Source organism: Hoplias malabaricus, chromosome 15, assembly GCF_029633855.1.
Source record: "Hoplias malabaricus isolate fHopMal1 chromosome 15, fHopMal1.hap1, whole genome shotgun sequence".
In the NCBI taxonomy this organism is placed as follows: domain Eukaryota; kingdom Metazoa; phylum Chordata; class Actinopteri; order Characiformes; family Erythrinidae; genus Hoplias; species Hoplias malabaricus.
Window position 1 is genome coordinate 14,657,274 of NC_089814.1, and position 16,101 is coordinate 14,673,374.

Sequence of the window (16,101 nt, forward strand, 5' to 3'; positions counted from 1 at the left end):
CAAGGACGTACATTCAAAGTTGGTAGTGCAATGCCATGACAAGAAATATAACAAATTTTTGACCCTGCATAGGACAACATATTGTGCTGTGTATAGTGTAACTTCTATTGCTATTGTTATTATCTGGAACTAGTGCTGAATAATATTTCTGTATAAAGCTGTATAAAACTCAATGTGAGGAAACTACATTTTACTGATGCTGTTTTTTTTTAGGTGCTTTGGCACTCATTAAACCAGGCACCAATTGTTTATTGCCCTTTACTTCAGATATATTACATATTTTACTATAAAGCATTTTTACAGGTTGAAAACATCAGATTTTTATTTTTATATATTTTAGTAAATTTGTTGTTGTCTCACATCCTCAAATACCATACCACTGTGAAGGAAGAAAGGAGATTTATTAAGCTATAATTCAGAAAGTTTCAGCTTTTGACTGAAATAAAGCAACAAAAAATATTTCAGGCCCCTTTTATATCACTTTCCACCAATCACAGCAGGTCATTTCACTGATAGAAAAATGCAGACTAACCTAATAATATGTCTGTACTATAAAAAGGTGTCTTTGTGGAATATACTGATTCCCAAGCAGGTTCATTACATAAGACTTGTTCTTGCTGTGGCTCCTACAGTACTGTTTAAATAATGACACTTTTATTTCTCTTACACTAAACCTAGCACCCAGACTCACACCACTACCTATTTAACTTTGACCAACATTAAAGAGGTTTCACACAGCTCTTGTTAGAAATAAATGTGTAAATATTATTTAAAAAAATTTTGAAAAATATGAAAAATAGCAAAACATCAAAACCAAAGAATTAAAAAAAAGATCTGTTTTGTGTGTTCTGTAGTGGATCATTTGTGAGAATGATGATATCAATAAAAAATTTTTGTAAAAAAGCAAAAAAAAAAAAAGCATGTGTACATACATTTTCAGTAGCTGAAATGCATTGGCACCTTACATTCGGATTACACTGGCACATGCCAATGGTGTCGGCATCTTATGCTCGGGTGACAGTGACATCCTCATCTTCCATACCTAAACATGAGGGGAAGAGCGCGTAGGTGAACTGATTTCATGACGATAAAGACGTGTCATATCAAAATAAATGCTCTTAAATTATGACACTTTCTATCGAGTTTATACTATATTTATTAAAAAGGAATACTTCACCAATTTCATGTACAAATGATAGTACAGCATCTGAATGTGTCAATCATTTAATATCAAGGCATCCTTCATTTTAAAATAAAGGCCATTTGTGTTATCACATTTCTGTAACTTTAATTCCAACTATAGTTAATTATTAAAAGGACAATGAAAAACAACACCTATACAGAGAAAAATACTTTAAATATATATATTTTTTAAGGTTTAATGATTTGTTTATATTTCTTTACTTTTTTTTTATTATTTTGAAAATAAAGAATATTTAATTTGCCAGGCCATATTTTACTTTTTGCTGGATCGGCCTAGAAGAGGCATATGCGCTGACTGACTGACTGACACCTAATGTTGAAACATATGAGAGTAGGAACTGTAAATTTAGCTATATTTCACAGAGAGAACTTAAGGGTGGCACTACTGCACCGTCTGTTGTTAGTTCAGCCATATTTCACATTCCAGTCTGTGAACTAAATTTGGGACCATTTTGCGGTGACCAGAGTGTCCTCTTTTCCCTGGACAAGTACTCCTTTTGGGACCTAAAAAATGAGTGTTCATGGGGTCAGAGAGTTGAGAGATGAATTGGGACACACTCGTGCCGCTTCAGTTCTGTAGGTCCACTATCCACCGCGGTGAGCAGCTCAGTGTTTTACTGGAGCCTCGAACAGAACTGTGTTGAACGTTATAAAGGTAATATTTAATCATAGTCTCTTATTTATGTTTGGAGAATATTTCTGTGTCCCCACCACCTTTTGTTTTCTACAATATATTTAACAAACAGATAATCATCTGTCCCTATAAAAACACGAATACACGGACACGTCTCACTGTTACTGACTTTCTGACGAGTAAATTACATCTGCACAGCTTTTTGTTTAACATTACAGGAAAACGGACATAATCTCCGGATTATTAAAGCCAGAACACCAGAGCGAGATGTTACTCAAAATAAACGAGGCTTTGACTTTGTTACAGCACCGTTTTATCAGTCGCACCCTTATAGAAATGTAAGTCAGTACATTTCCCAGCGAAGCACTGCTTCTTTATCAAATATAGATTACTTGGTTGATAAAATGTTAAGGTGCTTGGTTTTATAAATGTTCAAAAACTTAATTGCTGTCTTGTTGCTTTGTGGTAAACGAGTTGCTTTAATGTCATCGCAACACATTGCTTCAGTTTTGTAGCTTTGTATGAACAGAAAATAACAGGCTTTCCAAGATCATACACACACTGTCAGCAACTGACAATATTTTAATAGTGTGTTATTATTGTAAACAAATACATTGATATGAAGCACCAAAGATTCTCCAGATCTTCCAATGACAAGGGTATGTATTTTGGACTTTCCTGTTTTTGAAATGCCATCTCTGTGACAATGGCTATATGGCTAATGGCAGTCCGGCTAAACTAGGCTTGCCTAGTTTCTCTTTGCTCTTGGTTTTCTGAAAGTTAAATTAATTAAAATGAGCAGACACTTGTTCCCTCTAGAGGCTATTAATTTATTGTCACTTAGAAAACCAAAAAAACAACTTATTCAGGGGTGTCCATACTTTGCATAAGACAAATAAAAAACATTTAGGGGAAATCTGGCTTATGTATAGAGTTGGGTTATGTTAGGTTAGAGTTGCATGTGATATGTTATACGCCTAATTCAGACAGTCATAATATCTTGGTTGAAATGTCATCTTTCAAGTACCTAACATGCAGTGTACCTAACATGCAGTGTTGTAAATTGTGCCAGTGCAATGTACCACCCACCATGCCAGTAGATACTGGCAACTATAAACGACTTTTAGTCCTCCGCTTTTTTTGCTGATACAGACATTTATTTTGATATTAGCATGGGAACAGCGTGTAGTTCAGTGGTCTGTGAGCACAGTGACATTGGGCTGTACATTAATATGGGATGCTACGTTTGTAACATGCTACTTGTTTGGTTTTAAGGTCCGTTTAATAGCAGTTATGGCACCTACGATTAGCTAGCATATGGATGTTTAGCGCCACCTTTTAGCTAGGTGCCTATATAAACATTCAAGTGCTTGTTAAATGTAGGCTACTGGCAGATGTTCCACAATCGAATATATGCCAACGTCACAAAAACAAATGTCAATGGCATCAACATATGCCACTATCACAAAAACATTATCTCACCAAAGAAAAAAATAAAAGCCATTGGCATATGCCCTGTCACCCGTACATAAGATGTCGACGCCACTGTCACCCATACGTAAGATCCCGATGCCATTTCATGTTATTACTGTCTCTCTACATTGTTGTGAAGAGCTTAGCCTTGTCTGAAACATAAATACCTTCTACCGCAGCAGTTATTTGAGGGGGGACTGCATGTCTGAATTGAAAGTTGGTATAAAATGTTTCTCACATAGATTCCTCAGTTTGGCTGATTTCAGAAGGCAGTGTATCTGTATCATTGGCTACCTTATGTTTTGCATAATCCTAGATGTCAGCACCTAGTCAGAAGCACAATCAGAAAAAAAGGTAGGGTAGAGGTACAATAAAGTTATAAACAATGTAAATGTACCTTTAAAATGGTACAACAGTGTTTAAAATGTCTAAAAGGTACATTACATTCTTTTCTCCAGAAGGTGTGGTGAATATTTGTAAGTTTTCATTATAGAACTGTGTCAGATTAATAATAATAATAATAATCATATAAGTCCTGGAGACTAAATGGGCACTATGAAATCAACACAATCTACAATTATTATAGAATAAGGTACAATCAGGTTCTATAATTAAAGGTACAAATATGTACCCTTGAGGGTACCATCACAGTGTCAAATTTTCTGACAGTGCATTTTACTGAAAGAAATATCAGCAGTAGGAGCACTGGGGTGGGCTTAGCCAAGTTCCTGTACAAATTTAAGTTCAATTTATAATTATTCTTGTCCAAAAATAGCCACAGGAGTCACAGATCTTTTGCTGGGTTATCTACAAAATTTGTTCTTATTCTGGCTAGTGAACGTTAAGTGTATTTGTATCTTTGCAGTATCATGACATATTGCTGCCTCTGAAGTATGTCTAAAACACAATTCAATTATAGGTCCCTTCATGTCACTATGTTGCCTTCTAAGGCACTGACATGAAACAACAAGGCTAAAAAAGCAATGAGGTTTGAGGCCTGATAAGTAGCTTTCATCACGCTGTGGTCTATGAAATACCTCGGGCAGCATGGAAAACTACACACTTAAAAAAAAAAAAAAAAAAAAAAAAAAAAAAAAAAAGATGGTTCTACAAGGTTTTTACTAAAGAAAACCGTTCTTTATAGAACACTGAACACTTGAAGACCCCTTTGCATGATTAAAGGGTTCTTCAGACTGATGGAGAATATACTAGAGATGGTTCTATATAGCACCTTTTGAGGAAGCTTGACATAGTAACAAATGGTGGAAGCCTTTTCTAAAAAGGTGCTATACAGAACCATCTATAGCACATTTTCCATCAAACTCATTTTGCTTCTGATTACTCTGCTGTTACAATGGAATAAAATTGGTAAATTTTTTAGAAGAGGAATCAAGGCTGTTGGTAAGTTCAGACTAAAACGTATCATTTTCCAGGAGCCTTGAGCTTTCATGCCATCAACTCACCTGAACTCTCAAACCCATTTCCAAAAATGTTGGTACATTTTGTAAAATTCAATAAAAACATCTGTGACTTAACTACCTTGAAGTCTCATTTAAAAACAGAAAAAATATTTCCAAAGTGTGTATTTTGTAAATACATTTGAATTGGATCAATTAATGCATGTAAGTATTTGAATATACTGCCATCAGATGCATACATGCGCAGTTGGATTGGCTCCCCATCACCATTTAGGTAAATTACCATTTGGACACTGGTTACTTACCTTTTCTAAATTACTTTCTCTGATAATATGTGGGTTTTGGGACTCACTTGAAGCGCCCTTGGTCAGGAAGTCAGGAAGGCCCTTGACTGGGCTTCAAAACACATCCCATCGCTCAGCAGTGGCACCAGATGCAGCTGTAACCTCAATCTCTTCATTTTACACTTGGAGATGGTCCTGACTGTTGTGAAAACAGCCGTCTGTCTGTCCATCTCATGCCTCCCACTCTCAATATATTTGAATTGTACTTAATATATTGCAATTGCACACTTGTCCAAAAAAGATCAGGGAAAGCCCGATTGGCCCCAAACCACATCCTGCTGCTCAGGTGCGCCTCCTGATGGCACTGGACATGTCTTAAACCTTTGTTGCATCGAGGAACAGGAAGTAGTATTATAATGACATGAAATTTCACTGGTGGGGCATGGGAGTCCCCATAGGCAACATATCAGCGTGCCAGACCCTTGGTGTAAGGGAACAGGAAGTAGCTTTGCCCCGCTTGTAGGGCCATGAAATTTCATGGGTGAGATGGGATGAGAGAGTAGTCACTCACCATATATAGAAATCAACTGGAGTTGGATATAAATATATCATAATCGGACACCAAGTGGGATTACATTTATAATATATTTGACATAACTAAAACATAATCGGATGTGGGATAGTTGTCCAATTACCATGTTGTACACCCTGGATCAAAGGCGCTAGGTCAGAAGGTCGGCATTTGGGGGTTTTCATAAATTAGCATGTAGCCAATGGGATTCCATTCTATATTCCATTTCTAATATATTTAATATGATAAGAAATGGGATCCCAATTTGAGTATATTTTATTTATGTCAAATAAATGGGATGGTGTCCATTTACCATGTTTAGCCTAGTTCAAATATATTTCAAGTGGGATGGCCAAAGATAAAGCTTTTTGGTAATTTTTTTTAATTATCCATGCATGCAATTTTTGGGTGAAATTTCTGACTTTCTCCACTCTTCTCCAAACTCATACCCTGAGTAAGGAAGACTCAGACTTAAAATCAACCTATGTTTTTCCAAAGCTGGTATCTGAACATCCAGCTTCTAATATATTTGACTCATACCAAATATATTCGAAGAGAGATTAGGTCCAATTACCACATATTCACTCTAATTCAAATATATTACAAGTGGGATCCCAATTTCCAATATATTTGGCACCACCAGGATATATGGCAATTGGACTGGCATCCCATTTCCAATGTGTTTGACATGAGCTGAATATATAGTAATTGGACAAGCATTCCACTTATAATATGCTGAATGCAATCCTCGTTCACCATCCCACTCCTGATATATTTGACGTGAACGGGATATATTGGAATTGGGACGTGCAGGAGCCATCCTGTGGCTTTGAGCCAAATCACAGATGAAAGGCCAGATTTTTGATCATTTTTAGCTCCCCCTGCAAGAGGCGCAGGAACTGTCATCTAGGGGCACCGTGCAGCGCAGCCGAGTGTCCACTCAATCACATAATATATAGGGATTGGGCAGGTGAAGTATTAACTGGAGAAATTACTGAATAATTGTGTTACATCAGTTTCCTTTTATTTACACTGTTTAATCATTTGGGAAGTTAGGATACCAGTTGTTAAAATTTTGCAAATGCAATATTTGCACATTTTCTGGCTTGTAACAAAACTTCAGATGTTCAAAATTCCATGGTTACCACTGACCGATTCTCCTCTTCATGATGCACCATAGGAGGCAGATCTGGACTGCAGGTGGGCCAAGGACAAGGCCGGATCAAGCACATGCATTCTGTATCTACAAAGCTGTGTTGTTACAGCATATAGAGAATGAGGCCTGGCATCCATGCTCAGTTCTGTCTGTGATCAGTGAGGGCTCTGGCCTTCTGCCATCTTACCTTGGGGAGTGTGGCTTGTCACCCTACTTGGTAGCAGCTGCCTGTATCCCATCTGTGCTTCATGGATGAGATGACTCCTCTCCCACGACCTTATAATAAGGCATCCCTGTTCTACCACAAGCTGCAACTCAGCAGGTAACAACAAAATAACAACGGATTATTGAAAATAGGTTCAATAGTAAGGCAGCAAGTTAACAGAATAAATACTTTGGACCAGGATTTAGGACTGTGTCCACGATCATCTATGAAGCCTCACTGAGTTACTGGAAAAGCAACGAACCCTTGCAAGACACAGACGAAATTACTCTCCCTGTTCTGTTTGTGCAACAGTGATGACCCTCTCATGCCTCCCTCGGTACCCTGCTCATGTATGTTTTTTCAGAAGTTGACAACTCAATGAAGCCACTGTGGTTTTCACCAGGAGAAACCTGGAGCCATGAAGCAGTGCTGGAGTATTTTCAGGTTGTAGGAGATTTCATCAAAGTGGAGGAGAAGGAATTTACCATGGAAGGATTTATCAGGCAGGGTGCTGTTCAAGGACAAGCTTGGTGTTGGCAAGAAAGAGAAGAGGAGTCATGTTCAGTAGAGAGCCATGCCTTGGGTTCACAAAGACATTTATCATGAACTTATTCAGGCCTGGTTTCATTCAAAGAAGTGTGTGACACATTACATCTGAACAGATCTTACTGAATGCATGTGTCAGCAGGATAAAGGCAAAGGCAATCAATGACAAAATACAGCAGGAAAGATGTTCAAAGAATGCTAGCTAGCTTTTAGTCCATGACATATACATACATATACATAAAGCTCTGAAATAGAAAGACAGTAGTGTAGCTTTTTGGGTGGATGGGGATACGATAGCCTTGACAAGAAGCTGCAAATATTCTCAATGTTCTGACAACTACTGAACATGCTGAAACTCTGGGGTTAACAACAAGCCCAATATTAGGAATGCACATTTGAATGATTCTCCACCTACACCGACCAAATCTTTCTGCTCCAAATCTTATATCTTGAGGCTATTGAACGTTGAACTAAGATTAAAGTACGGTGAATCCAAATCAGTGACAAGAGCAGAGTTCAGTATTCAGTTCAGGGGAAAATTGCTGTGCTTGTGACTCATTACAAACATTTTGAAACAATTTGCTTGAGTTTCGCAATCATTTGAATGTGCTCTCCCTCCCACGAAGAAATGGATCGGCACCAGCATGTACTAAAATTACTTTATTACAGTTGATTCTTTATCCAGTAGCCCTCTGCCAACAAAAGAAGTAATTACAAACAAAACATTACATTTGTCCCCTAAAGTTTTCAGAATTTGTTGACATTATAATTCAATCTTGTTATGAATAGCCTTACATTTGTTGTAATCTCTCTGACATTCATCTTTTCACAATCTATACATTTTAATACAGGTTATATATGGATTGTTATGGTAATGTTGGAGCAAGAAAAAAGAAACAATGACCATTAAAATAAAAACATTTGAAGGAATACTGGTAAACACACTGTACAGAGACGTACCCCTTGCTTTGTTATTGCCCATTCCCCTTGTTCTCACGCTTTTGAAAAGGGTCATTAAAACATAGGTATGAGAAGGGCTTCAATGTGACACTGCACAGATTACATTTTCACAAGGTGGCACAACTCCTCTCTTGTTCTAAAGCACTGCTCAGTCCAGCTCCAGGACACGGGCAGCATGGACCTTCCTAAGAAAGTGTCTGACCTTAACCGAGGTCAGGTGCTGAAACATCAGATCAGTTCTTGTGTAACCTGGATTTTTTTCCTATGGCTGCTCTGCTGATCCCATTACAGTAATGAGATGGCTACGTGATTTTTGGCGTATTGCATTTGAACGCCATGATTAGGTTAGATTCTTCTTTCTTTGTCCCAGGCCTCAAAGTACCATGGCTCAGTTGGCTTGTGATATAGGCTTGTTAAAAGGTTGAGCTTAATGACATCCCTGTGTAATTAGTGATGCCATGCACACACCAAAGAACATGAACCAAGCTAAGCTTATAGATGACAGCATAGACACTTAAGCATTCAGAGCCTGAGAGCATGGTTCATTTTCAGCAGAGACCAAAAACAATAATCCAAAATGACTGGATAATCATGATGGCAGTTAGGTGTTTTATCTCATTCTGCGTGAGATAAAAACAAAACAAACAAAAACCTAGATCAATGTGAAGAATGCTAATTTTACTGATCTCTCTGTGGCCATTTATAACGAGAGAACAAGAGAAAAGTACAGGAAAGGACAGACAATGGAATCGCAACACTGTCAGTGTGGGACAAATCTAATGAGGGAGGGAGTGGTGTGTGGGAGCAGTGAATAAAAGGTGTTTTAGCTGTGCTTAATCCCTGTGAGACTTTTTTGGCTGATATTTTTCTTTAAATACTATTAGAAACCAAGCTGGTTTTTCTTTTTTTGTCTTCACATTCAAGCAGTTAAATGTTTTATCTAGTTGGGTTCATCTTTAATAATTTTATATTTCCTTTTTTTTTTGTTGTTGTTTTTATTTTCTAAATTTACAATATACACAAATGTTTTGTATACATCCCACTTAAAGCTGTCTCATTATATCTCTTTAACATATCATACTGTTATATATGCATTTTCTGACCATTTTTTTTCCTTCTATTATCACTTTTGTACACATCATTATAAATGCTCAGTTGAGGGTGGCTTTTGGGCATGAAAGTGACAAAGGCATCGCAGGGGCGACGGCAGCGGCACCCACTCACCCAGCGAAACACATTCAGCGGTTGCAAGCCTGCCCAAAACACACCTTCCCAACCCTAAACCCACACATACTGCCCTGAAGCCAAGCCTAGGGAGGGGCAGGAGGGAGCACCAGAGGTCTGAGAGATTGAGGAACCAAGTGGAACAGATAATGGCTATTATTTTTCTGTTTCACTGCTGACTAAAAGCTTCCTCTTGCATAGCTGGGATGGGAGTTAACTTTGGCATTCTAAAAATAAATCTGATACTTCACTGATGTCCCACAGACATGCTAACAAACATTTACACAGTTCACATTTTCCCCAAAAAAAGCCCATTTGTACGGTCTAAAAGGAATACCTACATATCCTCATTTCCTTTCTATACCTCACCCCACATGTTCCACCTCTCTGTATCCCTTCCACAGCCATCTACACTACACAGCTTAAGATTTGCTGACACTCATTCTAATAAGTCAAATCACGTGCTATAATGTGCAAACACTGATGACGTGTGTTCACCTGGGCACACATGAATATATCCTCTGAAGAAAAACACTGACCAAAAGAATGGGATGTTCTGGAGTAGCTGCACATAAGCCTGAAGTCATCATGCCCAAGCCGTACACCGGGCTCTGGAGCAGTGTACCGGCCCTGAGGAGTGGCTGAGAACCACCCGATACCATTATGATGTTGACGAGTTGGTGTCCACAAACCTTTTGGCCATTGTGTACGCCGTGTCTGTCCAAGTCTAAATTCAACATACTCACATTCACACTTTCCACAGCAAACTGAAAACCTGGTCTCCTGTTCCACAATCATATTAACAATTCCGGTTTTGGCTGGTGGGACACATGAGAACCTGATATATAACACACATGGCAACATAAACTGTGTTAAAGCAAAGGATCCCTTGACATTTCTTGATTGAAAATCAATCCTAGCCTTGTGGCGTGCTCAAACCTAAAATAGCACTGTGTAGAAACTTTGGTAATATTTTTCAAGCTTACCAAACTGGCAACTGACACACAACATTCAAAGCATTATAAAAATCAACCTATCAACCTATATATCAACCTTCCAGAATATTAGTGTTAGCTTAGTGTTTTAAAACTACACTGAAGCCAATAATAACTTCACTCTTGGCACAGTGTTTTTGAAAATAAGGATAAAATCATTGGAAAGCTAGTTTAATTATGGCCCATTAATGTAAAAAAAAAAAAAAAAAAAAACTGGCCTATCACTGTCCACAGCTTGTGCTATTATTGTTAAAACTACGCTAACATTAAAAGCAGCTCACTCTGATCCACACCATGTACTGCAAAGTTTTTAGGAACAACAGATAATTCAGACAGATTCAGATCTAACAGACGTCAACATTACCAACAAGATCATGATAAAACCCATGACAGATTTACATACAGAATCTTCTATTTTCCATGAGGAAACACACTGTACTCAAACAAACAGCTTTACCGAAAAGCTGAACGTACTGAAGAAACATCACTCCCTCTCCCAAACACATTCACACACCTCCATTCTCTATGTTACTGAATACTACCACACTTAAATGACTTTCTTTACTCCACTATGCACCACAAACCTCAAAGGACAGATTGTAGACCTACTGTCTTGAATAATTTCAATGAGCTGTGTAAGAGATTTACTCATTCACAAGCAGGACCTTAAAAGTGTGCGTCTTTAAATATAAGGTGCAAATAATAGGAAGTGTATTTTCAAACCTGGGGAAATACGAAATATGATGCGGAAGAAGAAAGAAATTGACACAGAGCTCAGATGTCCTCCTTTGCAACCCTCACCTCTGACCTTGATGCCCCTCTGTCCCTCTCCTCCCATGGCATTGTGTAACAGTGTGAGGCAGGTTGTAGTGGGCAGAGTGTGGGCGGTCTTACGTGTAGGACAGGTGCGAGCCGTTGGAGATCTGAGAGGCGATGCTGGCGCTCCTGCTCATCCCCTGCTCACTGCGGCCCCCGGACGAGGTCCGCCTCAATGCCTGGGGGCTGTTCCTTGCCCCACCACCACTGCCACTTGACCGCTGGCTACCCCCTGGACCGTGGTGGCCCCAGGGAGGCGGCCCACCTGAGGGCAAGCTGTGACCCCAGGGCTGTTGGATAGAGCCGCTCTGACTGGGATGGTGATGGTGGCCATGTTGGCTGCCATGATGCCCTCCTACCCCGGAACCACCGCTACCTCCCCAGTGAGGCCCCTGGGAGCTGGCTCCATGCTGAGAACCCCAGCCACCAGGGGCCCCTGGGAAGCTGTGGCTGTGGCCATCGGAAGAGGCCAGGTTGGAGAGCACCATGTTGCTGAAGCCCAAACGCATACTTTCAGAGTCGAATGCTTCAATCTCACGGGCCTGCCGCTCTAGAAGGCTGCGGATCCTCTCAGAGCGCTCGTTCTGCAGAGCCAACATCTCTTCCTCTATCTGAGAGGGCCATGAAACAAAGCAAATGGTGAAATTATTGTCATAAATGTACAAACAACAAACTATAAATTCAACTGCTTTAGAAGTCACATGCCTTCTGCTCAAGGAGGGCTCTTCGCAGTGAGACTCTCTGCTCCAGCTCTTTTCTCTCGTGGTCATGCTGCGCATCTGTCTGCATTTTGATCTTACTCTGATACGCATTGAGGAGCTCCAGCTCCTGCTGCAGCTGCATCTTTAGCACCTGGCACTCCGCTTCCTGGGCCTCATCCAATCGCAACTAAAAAGCAGGATAGAGGGTAGGGATACAATGCACATTACTATCATAAATCATCATTTTTGAATCTCCAGTTTTTGCTGAATTTTTTTCTCAATAATTACTCATCTTCAGTTCCAACTTTTCGCTGAATCTCCTCAGACTACACAGTGGCCCCAGCTTTGGCAGAGTCGAGGCAGACCTGTGCTTTTTCCAAGGCAAAGGAGTCTAACTGACTGCTTTTTCTGAACTGCTGCTGATGCAACACCACTGAACAGTTTAGCACGTTAGAATAGAACACAAACTGCCCAGATTCGTCACATCATCTGACAGACACCAACGCTAGCCAGCAGCGTAGGCAGTGATTGGGTTAAGGGAGACAACCAAACCAATTGTGTTCTTTAGGCCTCCTGGCTGAGGCAGCACCAGGATTCAACCTTACAATCTCCTGAAGATGGCCATAAATCATTATTAACTGCGTCCATTCTCTTGCCTTTTCCATGGATTACTCTCGTGGGCAGACTTTCCCTTGCAGTCCAGTTCACAATTAAATACTAAGACTGAATTATATTGGATTGAATGTTCAATTATTATTTATTTGCCTTGATCTATCAAAACATCCACAAGCAAACATTTTCAACCCCTTCTTCACTTACAGCCTGTGTGGAGAGCATGTCACTGATGGAGTGGTCATACTGTTCAGCAAGGATGGCTAGTTTGCGTGTCTGCTCCTCTTTGAGCCTCTTTAACACAGCCTTGTGTTCAGACTTAGGTGTGGTCTCCAGGAGGTGGTTTCGCAGGGCCTTGTACTGCCGCGTCTGGATCTTACATGTGTCCTGAAACTGTTTCTTGATCTGCAGCTCCTTGGACTGAGACAAAAACAAAGCCAGCAGAAAGACATAACAAGAAAGAGTGGGCAGACAAGAAAAGAGCAGGAGAGCAACAGCAAAAGAAAAAAATCAGAAAGGAGATACAATTGAGAAGGGATATTGTCAATGATTCATTTGGTTTAATAAGTATTCAGCACACTTTGTTATGGTCTCACATCAGTTTCACCCACCTTCAGACTCTTGGGCTGCTGACGGACCTCCATCACATGCTTGCGGCGCAGTTCTCTCTCCCTGCGCTTGTTGTATTCCAACTGGTTGGTGAGCTCGGTCTGGTGCTGCAGACGGATGAGCTCAGTCCGCATCTTCTGGATGGTGCCAAGCTGCCTCACCTCCAGCTCTTGCATGGACTCATGGTGGCGCAGAAGCATGGCATGCTCCAAGTCCTTCTGTGTTTGACGCTTATTCAGTTCCTGTATTGGAAGCACAGGAGAAAAGGATTAAGTGAAAGGTTAAGTGAAATAAACAACAAACAATAGAACATGTATGGCCACAAACTTAGTAAACAGACTCTAGTAAAAAGATGATAATCTCCAATACAAATTTTTACGCTAGTGTACGCTAGTAATTAATAATTCTGGTATTTAACACCCCTGCACAGTGCCAACACTTCCATTTCAACCCATGAAGTGTGTGTTGAATTATGATTTTTCCACTAAAGTGTGACAGAATATAAAAGGCATATTCCAAACACCCTAATTTAGTGGAAATGACAATTCTAATATTTATTTATGATAAATTTCGAACACACTTCTCGAACAAGGTCCTGCTCCACGTTGTGTCTGGCAATGAGGATGCGACGTTTGAAGCGCCTGCACTCCAGCTCCAGGTACTGCCGTTGGCGACGGAGTAGATTGGCCTCCTCTTCGGCTTGGAAATGCTGAAAGTTTTCCTTTTGCTTGGAGAGCCACTCCTGCTTCTCCTTCTTGGGTGTGGACTGGTTCTCATTCAACTCCTGAACATATTGTAAGAAAGAGAAAAGTTAATTAAAAAATTTTAAATGGCAGCATGTGTTCTTAGACCAACCAATATTCTTTGACCTACTAAGCAGGTGTTTTTTTTTTGTTTTGAAACTAAAATAAAAATAGCAATAAATGAGAAGAGTAAAATAAGTATGTTCCCAGACATGTGTCCCAGATAGGGCCAAATGCAGTGTGGGGCTCCACTAGCACAATTGTCCTGGGGTGGAAGTCAAGTTTGCATGGTTTGGGTCTAGTTGTCATCTTAGAGACCACTGCTATAAATAGAAGATATGATAGTGAGCTCTTCCAGGATCACAATGACCCTATCAACAGGAAACGAGGGCTCACTGAATGCTTGGTTGATTATTAAAATGATAAATTATTTCCAATGGCCCTAGTAGTCACCAGCTCTCAACCAATTGAACATCTAGAGGAAACCTAGAGGAGTGCACGTCACTACATCACTGAGACACCGACACTGTTTTGGCAGCTTGTAATGGCTAAACCAACTACCAATGTTTTATATTCATGTTCCTTTTAATTTGTCTGTAGATAGGAATATATTACATGGGTGCAAAAAAAAGAAACACTAATGAGAACCTCTTTCAGTTGTTCTTTTCGTAATTTGTACTCTCGTTTCTGGGATTCAAGGAAGCTGCTGAGCTCCTTCTTCTGCTGAACCTGGATGTGTTGCTGAAACTTCTTCTCATCATTAGCAAATGATTTTGCCTTCAAGAAAACACACAAGTTTAAAAATAATAATAATAATAATAAATAGTAATATAGTAATAAGCATATTATTAACATCTTTTTGAGAGGAGCTCCAGAGCACCAAAACAAAGAGGTTTATTCAAGTGACTGAGAAGCTAATGTTTATTTACATCTTTCTCCATTGCTGCTTGATGCTTCTTGACCAGTTTCTCAATCTCAGCAGCAAAACTATTCCTCTGGGTTTCCAGCTCCTTGTCCAGCCTCAGTCTGTGCTCATCCATCTCAGCTTTCAGCTTGTTCTCCAAAGCCATCAGGTGCTTCTGGTGCTGCCTTCTCATACGCTTATAGCCAGACATCTGTTCCCTCAGCTCAGAGTCTTGCTCATGCTCTTGCATCTGCCTTGTTACCTGGAGAACAAAGGAGAAGAAATTAACATTCCATACAAATAACGGTATGCAATCAATTATCTTAGGTGTACAAGTTTTTAAAGTTTTAAAGCATTTCTGTGTGTTTGTGTTTTTAATATATAATATTCCTGCTCTTTTGTCATATTATGATAACTGTTGCATTAAAAACGACATTGGCCATTTTATGCAACAAAAATTGCATATGTTTGAAAACAGCAAGTAAAAGAATATGTAACTTCATTTGTTCCATCAAAAAAAGAGTCACAAAAGCATGTGGATCGATTTGTTCTGTTCTTGAGGAAAATATTTTATCCAAAATTATGTGTGAGTTTTTTAACATTGAATTTTTACATTTAACATTGGGAGGTGAAAAAAAAAAAAAAGTATAGAGTTGCTCCTGCTGTGGCTTTAAACAAAGCAGTGACTCACCAGTGAGGCTGTGCGAATGGTGGCAAAGTGCTCACGATTGCGATGTTTGCGCTGGGGTGGCTGTGCAGGAGCAGGCTGAGCCTCAGGGGGGCGATTGTGCACCTCAGAGTCATCGTGGTAAAATTCCTCTTCCTCCTAGCAACACAAATAATAGAATTAAGATTCCAATATGTCTGCAATACACCTTTTGCAAAATACATCATAAGTGAGGTCTGGAAATATTTGCAAGAATAAACACTGGGATTATTCCATACCTGGGTTTGGCAGGTGTCAACTGTTGCATTGTCACTGAATTAGATGCTACATATTCAGAAGCTTATATAATAGATAGGTCCATCTATATTGATGTACTTTAC

General features: G+C 39.6%; 1 protein-coding gene across 3 annotated transcripts in view; it reads right to left on the bottom strand.

Moving 5' to 3' along the window:
• Positions 1 to 6,773: 6,773 nt before the first annotated feature.
• taok1b (TAO kinase 1b) overlaps positions 6,774 to 16,101 on the bottom strand; it is a 30,057-nt gene continuing 20,729 nt past the window's right edge. For 2 of the 3 annotated variants that reach the window (XM_066646042.1, XM_066646041.1), the window contains exons 13-20: positions 15,746 to 15,880; positions 15,080 to 15,316; positions 14,799 to 14,927; positions 13,988 to 14,191; positions 13,395 to 13,649; positions 13,006 to 13,218; positions 12,191 to 12,373; positions 6,774 to 12,096 (exon numbers count right to left, since the gene is read on the bottom strand). In XM_066646042.1, the coding sequence (XP_066502139.1) occupies positions 11,560 to 12,096; positions 12,191 to 12,373; positions 13,006 to 13,218; positions 13,395 to 13,649; positions 13,988 to 14,191; positions 14,799 to 14,927; positions 15,080 to 15,316; positions 15,746 to 15,880 (1,893 nt within the window). In that variant the 3' untranslated portion in view covers positions 6,774 to 11,559. The remainder of the gene's footprint in view (positions 12,097 to 12,190; positions 12,374 to 13,005; positions 13,219 to 13,394; positions 13,650 to 13,987; positions 14,192 to 14,798; positions 14,928 to 15,079; positions 15,317 to 15,745; positions 15,881 to 16,101) is intronic. The other variant, XM_066646043.1, reaches the window with a different exon arrangement.